This window comes from Empidonax traillii, unplaced genomic scaffold, assembly GCF_003031625.1.
Source record: "Empidonax traillii isolate 1590-97213 ecotype Southwest subspecies unplaced genomic scaffold, ASM303162v1 scaffold1290:size209104, whole genome shotgun sequence".
NCBI lineage: Eukaryota > Metazoa > Chordata > Aves > Passeriformes > Tyrannidae > Empidonax > Empidonax traillii.
Window position 1 is genome coordinate 5,660 of NW_020956483.1, and position 25,109 is coordinate 30,768.

Below are 25,109 nucleotides of genomic sequence, written 5' to 3' on the forward strand. Positions count from 1 at the left end.
GTGGCAGAGCATTTCACATCTTGTGATCAGTGTGCTCTGCTGTGTTATGGCAGTGACCATGCATTTACTGACACTTTGACAGCTCTCAGAAGTACATTGACATTAAAATTATCCTCTGATAGCTTTAGCTGGGGGCACGAGTGGGTATGCGCAAATTGAAAAGGCTCTTTCAGGTCAGAAGGTGATTTGCCTTGTGACATACATGACATGGATAATAGAAGATCTTAGTGTAGAATGAGTGGGTTCATTTTGCATAGAGTTGTAATATTCACCTACCCCTGAACACACCAAGTCCTCCCCTTAGCTTCCAGCTCTGCTCTGATCACCATTTAAGACTATCACTGTTTTGAAAAAGGGCTCTCAGCTGGGTTAAAACTTCAAATTTGCATTACCTGAGAAATGTTAACATGTTATCGTGAATTGGCAAAAATTTGTTTTTAAAACAAACTGAAAAAATAGATCTGTTCTATTTTGAATGAAAAAATGCTAGTGTGATTCTGATTTGGATTGTCAATATAATGTTGTCACAGATATTATATGCACAAGTATGTATATGTTATATATAACATGTTATATAGCAAGCACGATGTACATTTTAAAGCTCTAGAATGTGCTCTGCTGATAGCATTCTATCTGAATACTGTTAATATTTAAATTTAATTACCACAATTCCTAAACAAAGTTTTTGTTTCAACAGATTAGAATTTTCTAAAAATATGTAACCAAAAACCAAACCCACCCCACAAAACAAAACACCTTTTAATCAGAGAACCTCAAAGCAATGTGACTGAGTGAACTGTTTAGCCACATCTCCATGTAGTGTTCCTCTATTTCTACCTCATACAAAGCAGAAATTTTCATTTTCCAAGCAATCTGTTTTTCTAGAACCACCCTTTTCAAATTCTACATTAAGAGCGTGTTGATGGAGATGTTATGGGCAAGCCCAGTCTCTTAACTCCTCCACCTTCTCCACCAGGCTGGAGGAGAGATTGGTGGAAATCCCTGTGGGGTTTCAGTATAACCTCAGCTAAAAACACAGCGTTGAGCCTGACATTCAAAACTGGTTTTGTTGGTTCTCCAAGGGCCCTGTGTTGTTTGAGGTCTGAAAAATAGCTTTTGGCTTTAAGGTTTTCTTTGCCTGGTGACAGGAAAAGTGGGTGAAATAATGACTTGGCCGTGGCTTGGTGCTGTTGGGTACATTTAGCCGTTTCAAGCTGTTTCAAGCAGCCTGTGCTGTAGAAATACTAAAACAAAGGTGGAAGGGCTCGTGGGAGGAATCACATTTAGAGCCTTCTGTTGAAAAATCACTACCACAATTTATCTGTTCCTTGTACAACGCCAATTTTCCTGAATTTGGAGCTTCCCTCAGTCTGCAGTATAGGATTTCCCTGGTGAAAACTGTGTGCTCTCATTCTTGAGGCTGTATTGCTGTTGGGTTACGTGGGTTTATCAAAAAGAAATGAATCACAGGCACATGCACAGAGAGATCTTTGGAAAAAATATCCTTACTATTTAATTGTGAGGGGAAAAAAACCCAAAGGGCTGGTGCGACCACATTTTCCCTTACTAATTCTTTTCCTATTCACAAATAATTCTTGTCTTCACATTCAAGGCAGCTGTTGGACCCAAAACTGATGATGAAATTGTCTTTTTTATGTGCATGATGAAAGGCCAGTGTTAAAATACCTTTTCTGCAATATATAAAGCTCATGGTGGTTTTCCCTTGGAAACCTTGGGGCTAATTAGAGCTTGGGGAAAAAAAAGGAATGCCCAGGCTCTTTGAAATTCATACTGGAGGAGCAGGGTTTCTGCTGTGGTTTTGTTTCTTCATTAGATGAGTCATTATTAGAAGGTGCCCTAATGATAAATTAATAGAGCGTGTAGATTAAACACTCCGAGAAATTCTTAGTTTACAGTCACTTGACCAGCCCTGCAGAAAGCTTGTTTTCCCTGAAATCCTGGAATTGAAGAAGCCATGATGTAAGCCCTTCAAAGGCTGGAGAATAAAAGGGGATTTTTTTTCCACCCTTCAATGAAAAGAAGCTTTTGTTAGGGAAGGCAGAGCTGCGAGTGTCCCACAGCGTCTGGGAGCAGGAACGTGCCTTTCCTTCCTCTTCCGGCCGCCCCTCCGCCAGGGTTTGGATTTCAGTAGTTCACGCTGGTGCGGAAAGGGCTCGGTTTTCCTCCCAAACTGCGCGTGGAATTGGTGTGGCTGTTCACTGGAATCGGGCATTTCATATGAGAAAAGAGGGGACGTCGAGGGCCCTGCTGGGAGCTGTGGATGATGCTCTGTGAGGGGAGGGCACGATGGGCTTTGGTCACTGCCAGCTCCTCCCAGAGTTTCCGTGTCAAACACAAAGCTGTGCCCATCCCACGTGCTGCTCCCACTGTAGTTCCCATCTCTAGGGTTTATTAGGGAAGTGAAGACACACAAAGCCAGCATCCAACATTCCAGAAGTGAGGAAACCCAGCCCACTGGTGAATTTATTCTAATAATTAAACATGTGCTAGGCATTGTATGGATTTACAACAACAGGCAGTGCTTTTCCTGGAGAATTTGCTGCCCTAAATGGATGATTCACACTCAGGGCAACAGAAGGCCTAGAACAAACAAGCTGTGGGAGGGTTGGTAAACACTCCCTGTGTGTTATTATTAAACACACACATGTATATATTTGGGTTCAGTTGAGCTGAAAGGGAAACACGAGGAAATGGAATGAGGGGAAGAAGGGGAGAGTTTGTAGTGGGGGGGAAAACTGATACACGGGACTGGAGGGGTTAAACAAAAGTCAAAACACTTTCAATGACAAACCTAGGGAGGAACTGCAGCAAACAACAGGATATTATCCCTGTGGAATTCCCTAGAGCTGCCTCTGTGGCCCCTTCTCTGAGGGAATTAGTTTGATATTGAGCTTCCCACTCTTTTCTGGAGGCTTTCAAAATTCATGGAGCTCGTGGAAACGTGGTAGGGAGCAACAGCAGGTCTGGACTGGCCCTTCCAAGTCTCTGCATGCTAGTGTGAACTGTAACTGTCTTGAGGTCAGCAGACCTCAGCTTTTCCTCTGCCTTCAGTGGAGTGGTGCCTGCTGGAAGGATATTTTCTTGCAGGAGTTCTTACATTTCCTGAGTTTTGAAATCCCTGGATCTGTTCTTCCTTAAAACACTGATCTTCTGATCAGCTTGACCTTCGCAACTGTGGGCAGGGAGGCAGATCTGGTTCATGCTCTGAAGCACTGTTTATTAACTGGGGAGAACAACGACAGAAAACATCTCTGGAGGGAAGGGGTGCCGTTAAAATACAGAGCTGGATGTGGGAGAGCTGCCTTGTCGGTGTTTTCTGTGGGAATTCATCCCAGGCCTCTAATAATAACAGCAGTAATAGCTCAGTCTTTGATGTGGTTAAACTACTGTGTGTTAAGATGAGGCAAGAAATATGTAGTGGTAATACTTTTATCTGGATTTGAGATCCTTCTCCTTGAGGTGCTCTTAATGAAAGGACTTGACGATTAATTTGCCTCTCGTGTTGCACACTAGTTCTTTGCTGAGCTCATATAACTTACGAAATCACACACAGCAGTATGAAAATGCAGAGGTCGCCTTCATCTCTGATGGATTCAACAGACCGCAACTCAGCTGTGGGGATTGCTGGAAAAAGAGGAAATAAAAGCCTTCAGCAAGGCAATGGTTAGTGTTGTTATGCCCCCGAATGAACTTGGTTTCAATATACACTTGGTAAAGTGAGCACTTTTACTCCTGCATTATAAGCCCTGTGTGAGATTATTGGGTTTTATGTGTTGATGTTAATGTACAAGTGGAGTAATGCAACACTGTGGGTTAAAACCCAAGCTGGTTTTATGTTTTAAAAATGGAATAAGCCAAATTCTATGTCAGGAAATGGTGCTTGCCAGTTGCCTTTCACCATTTCTCACCATCCCTGTATTCCATTCAGAGATGATACCCAGGTTTTCACGCTGCAAACCCCTCCATGAAACTGAGAAACAAAAGAGTTACAAAATTGACTTTTTGCATTTCTCAAATGTTCTCAAAACACAGAGTGTTTTTCTAAATTACAAATACTGCAGGGAAGGAACAAAATATCATTACCGAGTGAAAAATTAATGAAAGCTTTTCTGCTGGAACAAAATCTGCGTGTTTGAGATTAACCTTTTCAGTTTCTTCTCTTCCAATTTCAGATACAATTCTCTCCCCCCCACCCCGTGCATTTAGAATCTGAAAACAGTCGTGGGCACTGACACCTCAATAACATTTGTCTCCTCTGTTAGGAAACAAATCATTTGATAACTGCTGAGGTTTATTTGCAATGTACTTCTTTGCACAGAATTGAAAGCCCTTTTCTCGTGCCAGGTTTTGATTCTCATCCCGTGCAGTAAAAATCAGGAAGGTTTGTTGAAACAGAGTGAAAAACCATCCCAGAGATGAACAAACTGGTCCTGACTCCCTGCTGGGACCAAGAGAGCAGTCAGTGAGAAGATGCCTGGAGTGAGTGTTGTGACCGTGGGTCAAGGCTGGTGCTACTTCGGTGCTTTTTTGCTGCTTCCCCGTGACTGAGGCTCCTTTTCATCCCAGGCATGGCGGCTCCCACGTTTTGGTGGATGTGGCGCTTTCAAGTCTCTCTCAGACCCTTCAAATACGAACTTCTGAAGTTCATAGTAGGTTTCAAAGTATGGCAGGGAAGAAATACTGCTGAGCATTCTCTCTGGGAAGGGCTTATCACAGAGGAAATGAAAACCTATGGTTGCCACTGTGTGCCTTGATTTCCGAAACGCCTGCAAACCAGGCTGGTTCTCCTGGAGATAACCGTTCCCAGCTGTTGTTTCACATTCCAACTTTTATGAGTATTTTTGCTGGCAACAGGAAATATTTTCAAGTCTTTGCAGGATAAGGCATCCATTTATTTTACATAAGATGTTTGGTTTATCTTTTGGGATTATTCTGCGTGTGGAAATTCTGCGTCTGTTTCCAGAATGAAAATTAGCAATTACGGTTGCAGGGAGTTAAAAATAACCATTTTCATCAGTGTTCTATTAGCTCTGGTGTTTCAATCAGATTGGGTTTCAAAATTGTCTTTGCTATTGTAGCTGGTTTTCCGGGAAAGAAATGCTAAAGCCACTTAATACTCCTTCTGTACTCATTAAGAATCCTGACTTTGGTGCAGAAGGAAAAGAAGCCTTTATTAATATATCTCAGTCATAAAAATGCAGCGAAACATATGCTAAAAGTATAGTGCTTATTTTAGTGCAAGTTACTCTTTCGTATTATAATCCAAACGTATTTGCTACCTGTGCCCTGCTTTTGTTGGACTCACATATTTCAGGCTTTTTCTCCCCTGATTGCATGTGTTGGTCTGATCTGCAAGCAGTGTGTTTATAACCCAGAGTTTAGAGATAAAAGGTCTTTCCTCAGAGTTTAGATTCACTCTGAAATTGGGTTCAACTCATTTATTGCATCGACTCCATGGTGCCTTATCAATTATGTATGAGGGTAGAACCGTCTTTGGTTTTATTTGCTCTCTGTTTTTCTTCCCCTCGATTTCTTTTGTTTCTTTGCACCAGGAGGAGAATTCCTGTTGTGCTTGGACTGACCCCAGCATCTTCCCCTCTCTTGTCTCAAGGTCAAGTGTAGCAGAGGTTCTGGTGGCTGCGGCAGAGGTCCCTGTGCCATGAGGCTCCTCAGGTGGCCTTGTTCCCTCCCAGATTCCATTTCTAGACTTTCCAAGTGGGGCTTTTCAATCCACTGTCAAATACTGCCAGAAATGCAGCAAAATAGATACTATCCTGAAGTCATGTTTAAAGAAAAGCTGACAGTAAGGCAGGGTTCAACAGGAAGGTACTAATTTTTTTAACAATTAGTATTTTTAAACAGAGTTGTGTCTCCCCTCCCTCTGCACCCCATTCCTATTTTGTACAAGAAGGAGAACATTGCTCCCCTTTCCCAAAATGATCGGATGCAGTGAGTGAGGTTTGTCCCCAGTGTCTGTGTGAGCAGCAATCACACCAGCACAGCTTTTGGGGAGGGCATGTACTGAGGAAGATGATGTGAAAATCATCTCCAGTTGGTGTGTGTGTGGGCTCTGGACCCCAGTGCCTCCCCAAATGCAGCTATGGGGTGTCCCGTGCCACCCCTCAGTAAACAGCACTCTGGGGACTGTCCTTGCTCCTCACTGCCAGAGTTTCCCCGTTGAGACAGGGAGTTAAAAATAAATGCATTCACTGCTTTATGTGCTTTGGCATAGGATACTATAAACAGCAAAATTATTCTAAGATCAAGTGTATTTGGGCTGTTCACTGTATGGCATGTGAAGGAAAGACCTATTTTAAGGCAGAAGAATAGACAGTGGAGCCGTTTTCCTTGAAGACTTTGGTGTTTTTGCTGTTGGTAGAATGATTCATCCTGTTACTCACCGTGGGAGTGTTAATTGTCAAATGGTAAGAGAAGTTGCCACCTCCTTAAGGTGAATCCGAGAGAGTAAGGCTGGTATGTGCAAGGTGCTGGGAATTTCTTTGGAGGAAGTGTCAGCTGTAAGAGATGGTCTCTTCCAGTGTGTTTCCAAAGTGCAGCTCCGCTACATTTAGCATCATGTTGTGATGCTAAACTGATGTTTTTACTTTTACATCGTTGCTTTGATTACTAAATATCATCTGCTTGTTTAATTGTCCTGCCTATCCAGTGCAACTTAGAAAGCACGAGCAGCATTTGTTTCATGCACGTGTAAGAATTCTGACCTAAAAATGTTTATAGTTCAGGGATGATTAAATCAAAGTAAAAAAACTACACAGAAATGATTTTTCATCGCTTTACACTGTAATTTGCAGGACAGGCAAACTCACAGGCTGCTGTAGGAGGTAACTTGATAATATCCCCCCTCCAGCTTGCATTTTAAGATGATCAGAATACAGAAAAGCACTTAAATGTGATTAAATGATTGACTGAATTTAGACTTCCCTGAAAGTGCTGCTTGGCTGAGGACAGAGCAGAAGGGTCATTTGACACTCAGAGCACCCTCAGGGACCTGGGGGGGTCTCCTGTTACCTGTGGATGACCAGGGCACATCCACCAAAAATCCCACCACAGCCTCGGCCTGAGCTTGTCTTTAGTCCCAACACTGAGGACCTGAACATCTCTGTGCACCAACTGCATTATCTGAACACGAAGGGAACACCTTGTAACTCCTATTTTTTCCCCCTAATACTGTGAAAATGGTTATTTTAAAAATATTTTTTTACCAAGTACAATAACGGTGGGTGAAAATAAAGAGGAAGCCCTTTTGATTTTTTTAAATGTGTATTTCATTAAGTACATATTGGTACAGTTCCAAAGAGAATATTTTCTAACAAGATGGGTTTTCAGTAGAAGAATGTCAGCTTGACGTGCCAAAGTGTTCTTTTACAGCTAGGGAAGAACAAATTCTTTGTTAAACGTTACTCCAGTTTTTGTTGCTAAGTATATAGACACGCAGTTTTTCTCTGGAAGTTGGAGGAAGTGCGGGTTTTTTTTCCACTCAAGGCAAGAAACTGTCCCAGATATTTGAATTGAAAATGGAACACTGTGGCAAGAAAAGATGGGGTGCAGGGAGATGCCAGTACATACAGGCAGGCAGAGAATGGGAAGCTTTTTAGGGGAGAGGCAGCGTTCAAGGTTGTGCTGTTTTGTGATGCCTCCGTGGGCCTGGAGAAACAGGACTGTGGGGTAGCTTGAAGGATTCTGTCATGCAACAGTAATAATAATAATCACTGAGAGTAAAACCTTGTGAAGAGCAGTAAAATCTTAGAGAAGATGAAGTGACTTAGCAGAGGGTCTCCACCACTGTGCAGGGCTCAGTGCTGTCAGTGGCCACTGTGTGAATCATTTCCTTGGCTTGGGGGTGCACAAAAAGCTCTGCTGTGTCCTGTGCTCATGGTTCTGCCTGGAGTTCACAAAATATGAGAGGCATTTGGGGTTGGGGTGTGGAGTTGAGCAGTTGGATACAGCAGCTTCAGAGCCACTCCTGGGGTGTCAGGGATTGGCATGGTGATGCTGGGTGAAAGCCATAGGAGCTGGTGTCAGGATGAAGTCAGAAGAGCTCACAATTCCTCATCTTGTCCATGCAATATGTATTTTCAGCTAATTAACCTTTCCCTTCTGAAGTAATTCTTGCAAGCCCTTTCCAGTTTCCAGCGAGTTTCTAATGAGGGGTTTGGTATTATGTTACCTGAGAGATGAGATCACTGGAAACAGCAGTGACTGTCAGATCAGAAAATCTCCCTCTCTGATCCTCTGATATTTGAGTTCTTTCTCATTTTTTATATATGCATGTACTTAAAAACTACACTGAGAGAGGAGTTAACAGAGAGTGCGGAGTTAGGGGATGCTTTTGCAACCTCTGTTTGACCCAGTCTTGTCTGTACATCCCGATCCAGGCTTCAATTACACATGCCCCTGATACTTTTTCCACGAGCTCCCGCTGCATTCGATGCACAAATTAAGGATACACATTTAATGACCAGCTATTCCAGAGGTTGTTTCCTGCCCATAGCTCGATTTGCGCCCCCAGGTCTTATTTACAATGCCTTGTTTAAACATCCCTTTGAAGGCAGAATTATTAGTCCCTTGGGGGCTCATCTGTCGTGCTCATCAAAGGCAGAGCCAGTGTGTGGAAAATAATTAATTCATTTTCATTGTGTTTCTGTTAGGTGGAGAGACACAGTTATTCCTGTTCAGTGGATGGCTTGCCGAAAGACAGGGATATAAATGATATTCAGTAGTTTTTCACTATGTTTAAACTTTTAGTTGAGGAAAACAGGGACTTTTAGTTTTCCAAGTTCATGTATTCCACCTCGCTGATCCCCTCTTGACTTTGACTATCCCTGAGAGTTTTTAACCCTTGGAAGAAAAGATCCCAGGGTGGCTGATGAGCATCCAGAACGCAAGAAACTTTGCAGTGAACAGCTTGTTTTTAAGCATCTGTCTTGTATGAGGCATGAGGAGGGGACAGCTGGAGCAGCGTGGATGCTGATATCTGCTGTGATGATGGGCTGCCCTGGCTGTGCAGACACTGTTCTGTTCCTTGTCCTACACTGTGTCTCCCAATTTCTCTCCATCCATCTGCAGGTCAGATACCAGATGCCCTCTCTCTGTAGCTCCTGTTGATCCCTCAGTGTGTCCAGCTCAGCCCTCAGAGCCAGGTGATTCCAGTGAAATAACAGATAGGAAAGGAGTATATAAAGCATTACAACCATCTGCTCCTCTCAGGCTTTTCCCTCTGGAGAACTCCTTTGGGAAGCACCGACTCTTCTGTCCATCTCCACTTTTTCAACCTCCAGTGTAATTTCCCTGCCCTTCCTGCGCCAGCAGGACTGAATTCCTCCATTCAGCCCTGGTTCTGCTTCCCTGGTGTTGGCCACCTCACTACCCTTTTTGTGCACTTTGGTCCAAAGCATGGAGACATAAACCAGCCAATTTAATTAGTGAACTCTTTCAGATGAACATTTCAAGTTCATCTTGAGACAGCATCAAAAACAGCAAATCCAAGAGGTGGAAGTTTGGTCAGAATATTTTACAGGGAAAAGAAAACACTAGCAAGCAAATCTTGTATATAAAAATCATTACTAACAGCTACACCTGTAGTAATTTCAGCCTTAGAGGCTCATTTGAGTATCTGGCAAGAAAAAAAATAAATAGTTTTCTTTGTTTTGTTGCGTTCTGCTGAAAATATGCCACATTTCTCTTGCAGTGTGTGCGTGCTGAATGATACCAATACTGTATTTTGTAAAACCCGTGACACAAACCTGTATTCTAATTTTCCTTTCTGTTATCACTGATTTCACATTTAATTTCTAGTAGTCTTTGCTTTGCCAGATTAAAAAAAAAAAAACAACACCCCACCCCTTCGACTCCTTTACTCCAAAATAAACCGTAAATTAACAGTTGTCTGAAGAATAATAATTGAAGGCGTAAGAGGAGAATGCTTTGAGCTCACAAGTCTCCATGGCAAGTGTCTGGTTACTATAGCAATCGCCATGGAGCACGTGACCAGCATGAGAATTGCAGGGCACTTCAGGAGCCTTTTCTCTTGCCTAAGTTTGATGTCTTCTCAGCAGAGGTGTTATGTGAGGTCACACAGCCCCTCAATCCCCATCCTGGATGGAGGGATGGATGGATGGATAATGCGAGCGATCAATTTGCGGCTCCCACTGGGCAGAAAATGGTGCGTTCTGCTCGTGGGTTTTAATTTGCTTGACGTGCAGCACACCACGAGCGAGGGCAGCAATTCCTCCTCCCCCCTAAAACCAACATGTTGGAAAGCCGTATTTTGACTAGCAGTTTGTGTGGGAATGGCTGCTGTGTTCGTGTGTTGTGGAGCACTTTGAACCGCACGGGCAGCCGTAGCTGTAAAACTTGGCTCCTGTTTTAATGCAGAAACACGGCAGAATCACAGCAACTGGGAGGTGTGAATGGTGAGGGACAAAGTAACTTAGTGTTGTGTTAAAATAACCCACTGTTTTAAAGTTAATTCTTTGTTTAGACATTTATTTTGTTTGTTTAGTGAGTGTGGTGGCTTGGCTTCAATAGTGAGGAAAAAAAATTGAAAAATCTCTTTCTAGAAACTAAAAGAAGGCGAATTTGCATTGTGCATTACTAAATATTTAGTGGATATTTGGATAGTCTCCCATTCATTCCAGCCTACAGCAGCGCTGATTTGACTTCCATCAGTATTTAAAGGCTGTTGAGAATCCTATTTGAAAAATCTTAAATATTGACAGTTCCTTGCCACTTCCATGGAATGACACTTTTCTAGAGGACAGAAGCCGGAAGGAATAGAGCCGAGTGATTAAATATAAATATATATATATATATTTGAGACACATTTACAATCTGCTGACCGTATCAAACTCAGATGTTAAATTGTTGTGATTTGGAAGTATTTACCTTTGAAAGGAGAACCTTTTGCATGGTACACATTTTCAGTGTGACTGTACATCCCCAGCTGTGTCGTGTTTGATGACGAGGGGTTTACTGTCTCTTGTGGCTTTACACCGAGGACACTCAGAGAGGCAGCGACTTTGTTTTGAGGTTGCCACCAGCAACAGGTACTCCTCTGAGGAGATGAGTCACCCAAGAGTGTTTGGCACAGAAATATTTGCTTTCTTTCTGCTGGGTGCAAACCAGAGAGGGGAGGTGTTCGTGTTTGTGCAGGTGTTGAGGGTCCATGCCCAGAGCCCCCCTCGGACCTGGTACAGGGAGAAGGGCTTGGCTGCTGCTGCTTTCCAGGGCCCAGCTGCAGAACTCAGGAACAAGGAGTAAAATGGACCTGGGAATCTTTATTTATTGTATTCTTGTAGGTTTTCCTTTTCAAGCATAATTTATGGAAAGAATGGAAGGACACATCAGCTGTGTTTCTTGGAAGATGGCTGTGTGTTTCTCAGCTGTCCTCCTGTCCCGGGAAAGATTAATTGCCAGGTCAATCGTGGCTGTGTAACAGAAATCCAAATGAAAGATAGATCACTTTGTTGTGTGTTTTAGATGCAAACTCTGTGACATTCTGGTATTTAAACACAGCAGGTTATTTTTCTACGAGGACATGTGGTGTTAGGTCAGGTTTTAGGAAGAAATCCTTCCCTGTGAGGGTGGGGAGGCCCTGGCACAGGTTTGCCCAGAGAAGCTGTGGCTGCCCCATCCCTGGAAGTGTCCAAGGCCAGGTTGGATGGGGTTTGGAGCAACCTGGGCTAGTGGAAGGTGTCCCTGCCCACGGCAAGGGGTTGGAAAGAGATTGTCTGCAAGATTCCTTCCAACCCAAACCACCCTGTGATTTTTAATGGAAAGCTGTGACACGTGGTTGGAGGAATCTGCTTATTAGGATTATACATCGAGGAGGGAATAAATAGGGAACATATATATGTATGATGATATGTATTATTTATCTTCATTTTATCATTATAAAAATAATTTGTTCAGACTTTTTGATATATTTTTGATAGACGTAAACGTACGCACAGTTTAACTCTTTGCTGTTGCAGCTTGGTTTAACGACTCAGTGGTAAACCATGGACAGCTTTTTCATCCCCCTCTGCTTGGCTCTGTTGTTGCTGTCTTATCAGGGTGGGCCAGATGGAGGCTGAGGGTTCAGCTCAAGGTAACCAGCAGAAACTCCTGTAGGGTGGGTCGATAAAATCCCAGCTGATTATCTGTGGCACTGCTGAGGAGATACTGAGCACTTGCCACACGTGACATTTACAGGGGGTTGTATAATAAGCATTGAAGCCGCTGACAGAATAGAGGTGTCTCCATTTTCAGAATGACAGTATTTGCAATTAGCTCAGCTGGAATAGCTGAGTGTTTTAATGCCTTTAACTGCTCTGATGTAACAAATACAGTGCTTGCTTTTAGAACAGGAGAGGTGGAAAGGGGTCTCGGGAGATCATCCAGTCCAATCCCTATCTCGGATCAGGGTCAGCCAGGACAGGTTGCTCAGGGCCATGACCAGTCATGTTTTGAGTATATCTAAGGATTGGGAATTCATAGTCTAGCTAGATAATCCGTTCCTTTACTTTTAAAATGATTTTATAAAGTTTAAATAGAATTTCTTGCATTTCAGTTGGTGCATATTGTCTCCACTGGGCACCACTGAGAAAAGCCTGTCTCAGCTTCTTTACTGTCTCCCATTTGTATTTGACACATTGATAAGATCCCCCTGAGCCTTCAGTTTCCAAACTCTGGAATGTGGAAATGTTCTGACTTGCTGATAATGTTGTTTTATTTGTTTTTTAACTTTTTTTGTAAAAGTATAGGCAGTGCAGGTGCAGGATCTGAAGTGAAGTCAGGGTGCAGAAAAAATTTCTAGTTCAACTGTAAGATAAGGTTTGAAGTATTGTTGTTTGTTGCAGTGGTGGGAATTAACACACCTTACTGGACCTGCTGCTGTTCAATTCAGTGGGAATAGAGCTGGCCTTGTAGGATTAAATGCCTACGTGAATAAATTTGGGAGTGAGGGTCGTGGGGCTGGAAAACACCCAAGCAAAACTCAGTAAGGAGGCCCTTCCGACTGTCCACACTTATTAAATTAAAGGGATTCCTCTAATAGTGCTGATGTGCTGCAGGAAACTTCTGGCAATGTTTGTGGAGAGGATGGGCCAGCACTTTGTTGAAGAGCTTTCAGGGAGCTGCTTTCACATTTCTGTATCATTTGTTTTCAGCTCTGTAAAGAAAATTTAAGCCAGGGTGGAATCCCCTGGAATCAAAGCTGTATGAAGGGAGGTAATTGTACACTTGTTAACCTGGTTGTTCTGCTGCAACGTGCTTCAGATGTTGGGGGGATTAAGGCACTTGAGCTAAGCACCTGGATTTAGGTGTAATGAATACAGCCTGGAAACAACCTCACCAACAGGATATACCTGTGGGAATTGCACACCCACTGAGCTGCCTGCTCACCTGAGCCCTCATTCATGGGAGCTGCCCATGACGAATTACCAGCCATTGGTCGTGTTCTGTGGGTTAATAGATGTGGTTTGGAGATCTGCTCCTGCTTTTAGAAACTGCTGGGGGCTGATCAGGAATGTGACTGCAGCCCTGTTCCAAGCGAGTTAAAAATTACTCCAGTGCAATTCCCCATGTTTGAAGTTTATGTCTGCATATTTTTTCAGCTAATAAATTATGTGAGGGAAATGCATTACACATCCCACAGTATTTTTTTTCCTGACTGCTTGAAGTGGTGAGGAATGCCTTCAGCAGTTTTGAACGTTTGGGACTGACTGGGGTGTTTGGGCATTTCTGAGACAGCTTGTGTGGTTATTGGGCCTGATTTTGTGCTGTTGTTAAACCTGTTGGCAGTTCACACCGGCTGTCATACCCTGTGGGGCTGGGTTAGGTTGGTTAAGTGTTGTGCTGGATTTCTGGGATATGTTAGTAAGCCAAGAGCATTTGTCTTTCTGTGTCATTCCTCCCTCACACCTTCCAGCCTGCACTTAGCCCTGGCTGCTGCCCTTTTGCTGCTCACGGTGACTCCCAGAGAATCCTTCCTTTCCCCAGGCATCAAGCCTTCCATCATTGAAGTCTCTTGGGAAAATCCACTCATTTCCTGGCTATCACGGATGTCTCCTGCAATCCTGTGCCCTTATTCTTTTCCAACTTGAAAACCAAAGCAAATAGAGAGTTAAAAACGTAGCAGCAGGTCCCATCTCTTTTAGGGACAGAGGGAGAAGTGATGGATTTGGCTGAGTGAAATACTGTGTTCTTCATCCCCTTTACATCACTGCCCCATCACCTCTGGGTTTTCAGAACCATCTCGTGTGATTTTTAGTTTTCAGAACCATCTTGTGTGATTGAAGTTCTGTTCACATTCACACACAGATATATCAGTGATTTTGGGTTTCTAATTGTGCAGGAAACGTTGTGAGAAGAAAACACACAATCCATCATCACCATGTACTAGAACAATCTGCCTTAATCCAAGGATCACTTACTGGGAATAAACAAATATCTGGTAAAGACTGCAAAAGTCTTGGTTTCCTATGAGAAAGGGCTGGGGAGGGGGAAGAATTTGTGCAAAATTGGACTAAAATGAGAAAAGGGAGGTGACTTCTCTCTTTGAAACCGGCATCTGTGTGCAGAGCAGGCTTGTTTGTAAATTAACAGAATAGCCACATCTCTACAGGTTCCACAAATGAATTCCATGGATGTCTGATGCTGATAACAAATGACTGTTGTACGTCTTCCCCCAAATCCTCGCTGTGACTGTGATTGCAGCTCTAATTATGGCATAACAGATGCAGTGTTGTATAGCACCCGCCTTCTCCAAGATCTGTAGCTCCCCTTGCTTTTGCATGAGTTATTTCTCATTTTAGTCTAGAATTTACTACTGCTTGCAGTAACAAAGAAGTCACTCTAAACTAAGGGGAAAAAAAAAAAAAAGAAGGATTTCAGATTGTTACACTGCTCACATTGTTGTTGTGCTGCAGATGTTCGTTGTGTTCGCAGCCAGGGCGATTGTGGGAGAGCGAATTCATGCCTCATTGGGTCCTTTCCACTTTCTCCAGCCTCTCCACTGCTGAGTAAGCAGTTAAAGGGAGTTTTTTCTTTTGTTCCCCTGCCTTTGCTGCTGTTTGAGAAGGAGGGCAAGTTACTTGGCTGTCTTGTTCAGTTGTAAGTGGAACCATATAATGTTTTTTCTTTCTCGAGCGTTCACCAGAAGAATGCATTTGCAATTCTCACATGTATTTACATGTGAATGTTGCTGTGTTGTTCTTCCAAACCAAGGAGGAGGTGATTTATTTTAGTAGTACAAACTAACGCCTTGTGCTGTGTCAATCATGCTGCCATTGTCTGCTTTAGTGCTGACACTGAATCATCTCTGGGATGTTACAGTTGTGGCCAAACACCTCGTTCCCGCGTGTGGGTTTGGGGACGAGGAGAGGGTGTGAGCTGCACCTCATGCCACAGGGGATGCCTCATCCCTGGGAGTGTTCAAGGCCAGGTTGGACGGGCCTTGGAGCAGCCCGGGATAGTGGCAGGTGTTCCTGCCTATGGCTGTGGGTTGCGATGAGATGATTTTTCAGGTCTCTTCCAACCCGGATTATTCTGTGGTCCTATGATGTGGGATGCCCAGGAAGCACAGGGTGTTCCTTCCCGGAGCACAGCCAGGCACGGAGGAGCATTGGTGACTTTTTAAGGGCTGGTTCGTTTTTGAGGAAGGAGAACACAACCCAATCTTGATGAAAATACTTTGTTCTGAGCCTCCGTCCTCCACAAATCTCTTTGTTTCTTGGTTCCGCTGTTAAAAGAAAGCAAAACAATAACAAAGCTTTGTTCAACGTGCGCTTGGCTGGGGACAGTCCAACACCGTCCCTGCGGTTTTTGTCCGGCTAGTGAAGTTAGAAGTGCAACCTGTGCGTTTTCCCACGCGACTTTTCGAGTGGAGAGAAAACAACCGGCGAGGCTCTGATAGCCCCAAGGGGCTGTGGCTGCCCCGTCCCTGTGAGTGTCCAAGGCCAGGATGGACGCGGATTGGAGCAGCCCGGTCTGTAGTGGCCGCAGGTGTGCCTGCCAGCGGCACAGGGGGCTCGGAGCCCGGGAGAGGAGCTTGCAGGGTGATCTCCCACCGCTACCATCGGTGACTCCGGCAGCGCGGGGTGTGCCATCCCCTCCCGTCCCCGCCCCGCCGCCGCCGCCTCCACGGCAACGCGGCCGCTGTGCCCGCCCCCGGGCCGGCCCCGGCGGTGCCACCCTGGGCTGGGGCTGGGGCTGGGGCTGGGGCTGGGCGCCGAGCCTGCATGGCACGGCAGTGCCGCTCGCCAGCATGAACGAGGAGGCGGCCCAGAAGAGCGACGGCGGCGAGAAGTGCAACGGGGGCAGCCAGCGCAGGAAGAGACCCAAGAAGGTGGGAGCGGCGGCGGCACCGGGAGCCGGGGGGGAATTTGGGGGCGCGGAGCCCGGCCGTGCTCCTGCGCTGCCGGGGCTCTGCCCGCTGTTGGGGCTCCGCGTGGAATCCATAGCGCTGTGATAGCCGAGCCGGAGGGGGGGTGGTTCCTGCGTTTCTTGTGCCGTGGAAGTTGGCGTGGTTCGGCACGGGGGATGCTGCCCGGCGCGGCGCTGCCCTGATGAAGGAAGCGGGCGGTTTGTTTTGACAGAAGGTGGTACTGGCTCGTCTGCTGCCCATCCCTCTTCCTTCGGGCTGCACAGATGCGGGTCTATAGCCCTTCGGTGTATTTCGCCGGAGGCGTTTCTTAGGTCGTGCTGTCAGCAGTCCTAGAGAGAGAGAGACATCGCTGGCTGTTGTGCCATCCGCGGTAATTCAGGGATGTTAGTGACAAATAGCGGGGTAAAAATGTGAATTGTCCAGCCACACCCAGTTCCCGGGGCGCGTTCCAGTCTCTCTGTCACAAATGGTTGATTTGCAAGGTGCAGCGTGCAGTGCCCGCTGCTTCAACCCCCTGCTTGAGGTAATCTCTTTTTAATGGCTTTAATTGCAGGCAGCTATTTATTTCTGTTTGGGCTTTCTCTCCCCCTTAGGAGGAAAGACGTCTGTGGTGCTGCATAATTATGACATAAACGGGTTTACAGTTATTGCCCCCTCCCCTTCTTTTATGTCAATTGGTGTAACGTGGGTTACCCCACTGAAATTTGGGGGGCTGCTTGCGGGGTGAAGAAGAATTTAATCCGTACAAAGTATATTCCCTGATGAATTCTTCGGTCCCTCATTTTGCATGGAATTTGCGTTTTAATCAACACTGTGCACGAGTAAGACAAATTGCTACAAATTGAAATAACACCCAGACACGTAAGCAGGGACTTGTGCAAAGGCTTTGACCTGGTGAGGAAAAGCTCCTTTGCAATAGGTGACACCACTGGGCCCTTTTTTTATCCCAGAGGGAAGGTTCTGTACCTGCAACCATAAAGGCATGAGAGAATCCAGTCTAAGCGAGAATTTGAACAAAAACATCCTCACCCCACCCCATTGTGCTTGGAATATTGCCTGGATCTCCACACAGTGGGGGATTTTATATAGCATCTTGGCCTTATATTTGAGCAGAACCGAGTAGGAGAGTGGATATGAGCTTCGTCTCACCTCTGGATTTGAAAGGTTTATTTGTGTGGGTATGGAAGGCTGGATGAAGGAGCAAAAATCAAATGATTAAGTGCATACCCCATGTTTTAATTTGACTTTTAGATAACCTGGGAACAGTATCATACTAGGAGAGATGTTTTGAAGATCCAAGGAGTCAAAGTGGGTGTTTTTATGAATTTTTTTTTTTGTAATCTATGTATTTGTGGTTTCGTGTTTTCCTGTTGTTTTCCAAGTCAAGTGGCCCAGAGCCTTTCAAGGTTGAAACAATTGCCAAATGAATGCTTGGAAAGCATCTCTTACATTGAGTGTCCATATTCAGAGTCTTTACAACAGCTGTTTCATCTTAATTTTTCAAAAACATAACAAATGGGTATCTTCTTAAAGTTCTCTTTTGCGACCAGGCACTGTTAATTAGGCATTTTCAATTGACAAATATTAGGCAAAAATTGTTAATCCTCGAGTTTGGATGCAATGGATGTTGGTGGCTCAGTTCTGGTATTGGATAAGCCCTCATGAGTCTTTACCCTTGGTGGCTTGCTGAAGAAATACAGCTCCAAGCTTTAATATTCCTTGTTAAAATTCTATGAATTAATTTCTGAAAACCTCCAAATAGATAATTTTCTTGATGAGAAAGGTACACTTTAGAATAGCCAAGAGTACAAGAATTCTAAATTGAATTCCTCTGTGTTTTGACTAGGTAGGCACAATTTATTTTGGGAACAGAGGCAAAAGTGCCATGTGCAAGAGCTCCAAAATCCCAAGTAATGTAGCCTCTTTTCAGGTCCTGAACTACTTTTGCCGTAGAAGCTGCATTGCACCAGCCAGCGTGCCCTCTATCTGTTCTGTGGAAGTTGATCCCTTTTGTGTGGATAATTAAATATTAATTGAGCTGGATGAGTTTGATCTATGGATTGGGAGAGGCCGAGAGCAGCTTATCTCGGATACAGTGTTCACGTGGATCTGCTGTGTTCCAGGAGGGTGTCCTAGCTGGGAAGCCACACAGGCTTTTCTCCAATTTTCAGTAGGACCCCATTTTTTTTAATGCATGCACACTCCAAGATAAGAAGGCTTCAGTTTTGGAATTTTCATGAAATGGAGAAAACTTCTAACTACACAAAGCCAAATTCAATCCTTTTGGTGATGGTTGAGGCTTTGAGCATTCCCGTGGGTCAGTGGGCTGCCTTAAAAGGTTTGTGGATTCATTTGTAGGGTTGCATCCAGTTTTCCTGTGGTATTTCTCCTCCATGTGATAACTGGGATATGACAGAATGTGTGTTCCTTGAAGAAAAATCTGGGTTCATCCAGTTCTAATATTGGAGAGCACTGGGATGCAGAAAGAGAACAGAACAGGGTCATTCTGCTGCTGGTGTAACTTGATGGAAACCTGCTGAGAGCAGCACTTGGAGCTGGTCCTCTCATCTTGGTAGCCAGCACTGCTGTTGAGGGAGTAGTGCAGCAAGGGATCATAAATTTATAATATACTAGTTTTTTGATGTCTCCTTCTGTCCTTTACCAAGTACATATTGTGATGGGTCCAAGTGCTAAATTCCTAGAATTCCTTTCAAGGATGTTTTTAAATTCTAGAGTGATTGAGATGAAAGCCAGCCACTGTTGTTCATTGTGAAAAACTGAAGCCTGTTCCCATATCTAGTACTAAAAGCACTGGTGGCAAAGGGCTTTCCAGAAGCCACAGGTTCTTTCTAAAAGTACAAGTTCTTCCTAAACCCCACACCGTTGGTGTTTTAGTGCAAAAATAATCCATTTTAGCTTATAGCAGAATTCCAGTCTTGTCACTGGGTATTGCTCATTCTTTAAGAGAAATTAAAAGCTTGGAGTCAGGCTCATACTGGAAAAGACTTGGAGGAAGTTGTAATGTTGACTTAAAGGAAAAGAAATGAGACTTCTTTTCCTTACCGAAGCATAATCTCCCACTTTTAAATAAAATGGGGGTGCATTAGGTGAGGTACTTCTAGTGGAAGTTGTATACATGCTAATGGAATCATCAGAGTGTACAAGCAAATGCTTTTAATTAGTTTTGATTACTTGTGATTGTTTATTCTGTACATAAGGTAATTGACACCCATTTTGGAGTACAAGCATAATGTTGTTCAGGAACAAGATTCAGGAACAAGAATCCAAACGTACACAAAGCATGTGGAGAGGGATTGCTAGAAGAGCAAGCAAAATGCAGAGGAGCTTGGCTTTAGTGTGCTCAAGCAAAAGGCTATCTGAGAAGAAAAGGAAATGATCCTTTTCTGCAGCCTTCTAATGGGTTTAATCAGATAAAGAGCCAAGAGAAACTGAATTATGAATGAGATGTGATTTTTCTAACGTGTCGCTGGACTGGATTCAGGCCCTTCGAGGAGGTCCCTCGTGCTCCTGTGTTGCTGTGCTATCACCATCATCATCTGTGGTGCCATAATAACCTTAAACAACAGAGTAGTTGATGGTAAATGGGGCTATTTAAGTATTTTAAAACAGTGTCCATCTCTTCCAAAATCGGTGTGGGGACTGGTGTGACGGCAGTTGCAATCTGCTGGGTGGTGTGTCCCTAAAATGCCATCATTCCAAGGTGGCTGAGCCCCACTTTGCCTTCTCCAGGTGCTGCTCTTTCCCAGGCTCTGCCGTTACTACTGGTGACAGACAAATAGCTGTGGCCACGCTGCTCTTGGCTGTGCTGTTTGGTGATCCAACCAGGATGAGAACAGAGTCTGCTGCCTCTTCTGAGAGAGATCACGTCCTCTGGTTTCAGAAGAAAGGTTTTCCTGCGGTCGATACGCAGCAAATTGAACAGGCAGAAAGAGCTAATGAGGAAAAACACAGGCTTTCCTCTCTTTCAGCAGTAGGATACCTAAAAGGCTTTATCACAAAGGAAAAGTGCTAGTTACAAGTTAACCCAGCTCACTGGTGTTCAGTATTGGTAATTTTACTGGTAATGCAGCTTCTGCAAGGTCTTATTCTTTCAGCTGAACCAGTGGGAGAGAACTGGAACCGCCTTGCTTTCAGTGGAGCTAATCTAATTTACATGGAAGTAAACAGGCAGAGAAATGGCAGTAGAATTTGTTCTGGAAAGAAGAGAATGGATGGGGAAAAGGTGAACTTGTTTTTAAGTCAGGGAGGTGGGAGACAGGTTTGTTAAGACTGTTAAGGGTCAGAGCAGTCGCGTTCCTGAATGTCTGCCCCGTGCTGTAACGTGGTTTGCGCTGTCCTGAATCTGATGCAACTCCACTGATGTTCTTGCATTACTGAGAGCAGGATTTGCTTGTTCCCTTTGCCTTTTCTTCCTATCACAGGGCTTCCAGCACATTTTGTCCCAGCTATAAAACTGACGTTGTAGCTGTAGCTGCTCTGATGTGTTTAGCTTTGTGTGCTGTGTGTGATGGTAACAAACCAAAACCGGTGTGTATTCGTCCCACTGCGGGATAGAATCTCTCGCTCCGTGCCCCAAGTTGCTGCAGAGCAACCATTGCATCAGCAAACACTCTGTGCTTCCCTCTCAGCAGCCCCTGTGGTGATTGACACTCAGGGGAAATAATTTCCATTCCCTTACAGCAGCGAGACAGGGAAAATAATAACGGGTGATAGAGCTGAACATCTGGACTGGAGCGTTGTGTGTTACTGTGTTTTTTTTTCTAACAGCCTAAAATGTGTAAGGTGGAAGAGGGCACATGGTCTCAGCCACACAGCTGAGCCTGGCTTTTCTAGGTCTTCATGTTCTAGTGGAACAGGGTCACTTCAAACACTCTCGTGCTCTGGGATGAGCAATGAACAAGTCTTAGAGCTAACACAGCTCCTTAGAAGGGGCTTTAAAGTAAATACACCCATTGCTTTTAAAAACACTGGGGTTTTCTTAACAGAGCGACAGGAATCTGCAAAGGGGTGAGTGGTTTCAGTGTATCAGCAGGTTTGTGGCATTGCTGCATTTCCCAGGTGAAACACTGTGAAGAGAGCACGGAGGCAGTGATCTGTGATGGAGTGGGGGCTGTTCCACGGAGCAGTGTGGCACGTTGATCCTGCATCCGCCTGCCTTGCGTTCCAGGCTCCCGGTTTACCGTTCTCGCTTCTTGCTCATTTTCACCAGTGTTTGGCAAACATCAGCTGAGTCAGAGAAGCAAGTCCCTTGTTCCCCAGCCAGCTTCCCCTTCTCCCTGCGGGGTGCCTGAGGCTGTCAGGGATGGCACATATTGTCTCGCCTTCGCACATCTCGCAGCCTCCTCGCGCCTTCCTGCGGTGACAGAGCCCGAGCTGCGCTTAAAACTGCCTGTCCTGCCTCTCTGGGGACATCAGGGCCACGCTGGAGGCAGCCACGTGCTCTGTCCCTGCCTCCTCCCCTCTTACCTGCCTCTCCCCATCAGAGATCCCGTGGTTTGGTGGCTCTGTGTCCCTCTCTCCGCTGGGCATCTTGTGCCGATGCTTTGGATGGCATTTCTGGCGAGGGAGGTTTCTTCACTCTCCAAATTGAGGCTGACATATGCAGCACGTAGATATTTAGGTTAGACACTGGGAGCCCTGGAGCTCTGAAATGCAAGGAACAGAGGGAGACCAAAAAAAATAATAAGATGGCTAGGAGCCATTCCATCCTCATTTATTTGCAGGAATTAATTATTTCGAAATCTTTCCTAGCTGATTAAGTAGGCTGCTTTTGTCTTGGTGACAGGAATTGCTGAGCTGAAAGTTTGAACTTACTCTTATTATTCCTACATTGTGTAGGAATAATGCACTATTTCCTCGGTGCATTTTCAGTAGAAATGTGCTGTACTGTTAGTCTTTCAGCGGGATCCTTGTAATTTTGCATTTTCTCATTTATTTCCACTTGATTTCATTGTTCTCTGGCACCAAACACAGGAGAGAGAAATATTTAAAAAGCAGATGGAGATGGGCCAATATTTAAGGCTCCCTCAGAGTAGTTTCTAAAATTGCATGAGAGAGGCAGTGAATTGCTTCAGGTCACTTTCTGGTAAAAAATTCATAGTTGAAAAGGCATGTAATTGATTTTCAAATTATCTTTTTGCAGTGTGATTTTGGAGGCTGGAAATGGAGTATTATATCTTTATACCTTTTAAACAATAAGTCAGTGCATCCTTGAGGGCACTGCAAATCAAACCTGTGGGCATGGATTGGTCTTCCCCAAACCTTCGTGAAATAAAAACGTTCCTTGAGCGCACAGGAGTTTAAGGAGTAAAGGTAGACACCAACTCATGTTACCTCACCTCTTCTGTGGTTCCTTCCAGCTGGCTGCACTTGTGTTACCAGCAGGTACACAATTTGTAACCTACTTCTGTGTTCTCTCCGTTTAGCTCAGACACACACACACGGATTTAGTCCATGAATGAAGCGCTCCCTGGAGAATAGGATCAGCTCCTAAGGAAAGGAGAGAGCAAACGGCAGTAATTGCAGCTGGAAGTGATTTTCTAGGTTAAACAGCACACAGGGTTCTGCCACAGGCTGAGTAGTTCAGGAGGGATCGGTTGTTTTTATTTGTTTCATCCAGTCTTGGCTGCCATGTGTTTATATTATGCTCTAGTACTGGATGTGAGCGAACAGAGGGTATGGATTTCACTTGGCACCAGGAACGCACAGATTCCTGCAACGATTTAGCTCCATGATCAATTAAATCTGCTAATTGTTCCTGTCCTGGGGTTCCTTTATATAAGGCAGAGTTTGGAGTGTGTGTCGGTGTAGATGAGGCAATGAAGAACATGGGTGATAGTTTTGAAGTTTAAATGAATGTTTATAAACAACTGATGTTTATAAACAGTTCCCACCCTGTTACAGAATACACAATTCTGAACCTTGTTTATCTCTTACTGTAGTAGAAACTGTGCTTTTTTTCCTGTGACTGAAGGGCTCTGCTAGCCCCTCTTTTTAAAACATCTTAAATATCTAATACATCTGGCAGCTTTCAGTATCAGAGAGCAGATGTCAACATACAAATGTCAAGGAACAGTGGCAGTTATTCATGGTGCAAATCCTTAGAAACCTCATCTGACCGTCCTGGTGGGGATACAGTGGCATGATCTAATAAAAAGAATGAATGAATAGGCATAAACAGCAGGAGGGCTGTGTGTGTGTGCGCTCAGGGTGTGGTGGTGTGCTGTATTCCATGTTTTTTTCTGGAGCTCGGCACAGAGCGCAGTGGGCCGCAGTCAGTGCTGGCTGGGAGTGTGGATTTGGTACAGCCAGCAGGGCTCTGCCAGCTCCCATCAGCGGGGAGCTGGGCTCTTGTCTCCCTATACCTCTGACAGGGCAGAGCAGAGCAGGGTGAACATCAGGAAACAGAAGCGCTGGAATGGGCGCAGATTTTCCAATCAATCTGTGATTCATGCTCATTAGCTTTGAAGCACTGAAGAAAGGCGCTTTATGAGCTGGCATTTCCACTCGTGCTGGAGCTGCTTTGCTCATGCTGAAGGCACAGCGATGACTGCAGCGTTCCCGAAAACGAGGGGGAGAGAAGCCTTGTCTAAAGGTCACTGCCCTGGCCAAGCCCCCCAGCTCTGGTTGGAGATGGCTCCGACCTCCCCTTGGCCCTCTGAACTGCTGATGGCCTCTTGTGTGGTGGGAAATGCCAGCTAAACGGGTCAAGTGTAGAGCAGAGTTACTGTTTGCTTTGGTGCACTTCAGAGTTGGGGGGGAGAGGTGCAAATATCCCCTCCTGTACCTTGTGCACCCCGCCTGAAAGGCAAGCCCAGCTTTTGTTGCTGCATTTATTTTTTAATTAACCTGTTCTAACGATGCAGAAGGTGTTTTCCGAGGGAACCACAGCCCTTGCAGAGCGTGCAGTCGCTGTAATTGTGTTGGGAGGTGCAAGTGTGCGAGGGCTTGTGGTTAATTATACGTGAGGCCGTGTATTTGTACACGCCTCTCTCCCCCCTGCTCGTCAGCAGAACTGCTTTTTTCACAGCCACATCACCAACAGAAGCAGCAGGCGATGGCTTTCAGTTGGAAAACAGCTGCCAGGATCTCATTATGCACTAATGTACACTTTAAGATTCGAGATTGCTCCTTTGCAGAGGGAGCTTAGGAGTGTGGCCCACTGGAAATGTGGCTGACAGCAATTAGGGTAGTGATGTACAACTTGCCTTTCTTAGAAATCGTTGTTATAAACCAGTTGTTACCTCTGAACAGAAACAATACAACCTGGCTTGTACCTATACAGCAGTTCTGTGAATGGTATCCCAGTTTATTTTAGTGAATGAGTGAAAAAATCCTGCTGGAAATGTCTTCTGCATAATGTAGCTTCACCTAAATGGAAAACAAATGCATTTAATTAAAAAAAACCACAACAACCCAGTCACTGAATGAAAGCAGTAAATACAGTTAATGGGAGCCACCTTTTTGATTGACGCAATCAAAGTGACAAAGATATGGTTACAAATCCAGTTGAGTGTGAGCTGGAGTCAGGGAAGCTTCATGTGTTGGGTGCTGATGGTGGAGACCAGAGTTAGTGGATCATTCATGTGGGTGAATGACATTTGAACTGGGACCTCTGTTTTTTTTCTCCCATCTGCCCTCTGGGAGGATGAATGTGATGGTAAATTTTATTTTTCTTTTT

The 25,109-nt window shown here is 44.7% G+C and overlaps 1 protein-coding gene across 15 annotated transcripts in view; it reads left to right on the forward strand.

The window, feature by feature from the left end:
• The first annotated feature begins 16,229 nt into the window (after positions 1 to 16,229).
• The window catches only part of ANK2 (ankyrin 2), a 171,903-nt gene continuing 163,023 nt past the window's right edge, over positions 16,230 to 25,109 (forward strand). For 10 of the 15 annotated variants that reach the window (XM_027906384.1, XM_027906380.1, XM_027906386.1 and 7 more), the window contains exon 1: positions 16,238 to 16,369. In XM_027906384.1, coding sequence (XP_027762185.1) covers positions 16,289 to 16,369 — 81 coding nt within the window. In that variant the 5' untranslated portion in view covers positions 16,238 to 16,288. Of the gene's footprint in view, positions 16,370 to 25,109 lie in introns of all 15 variants that reach the window. The other 5 variants (XM_027906375.1, XM_027906377.1, XM_027906395.1 and 2 more) reach the window with 3 other exon arrangements.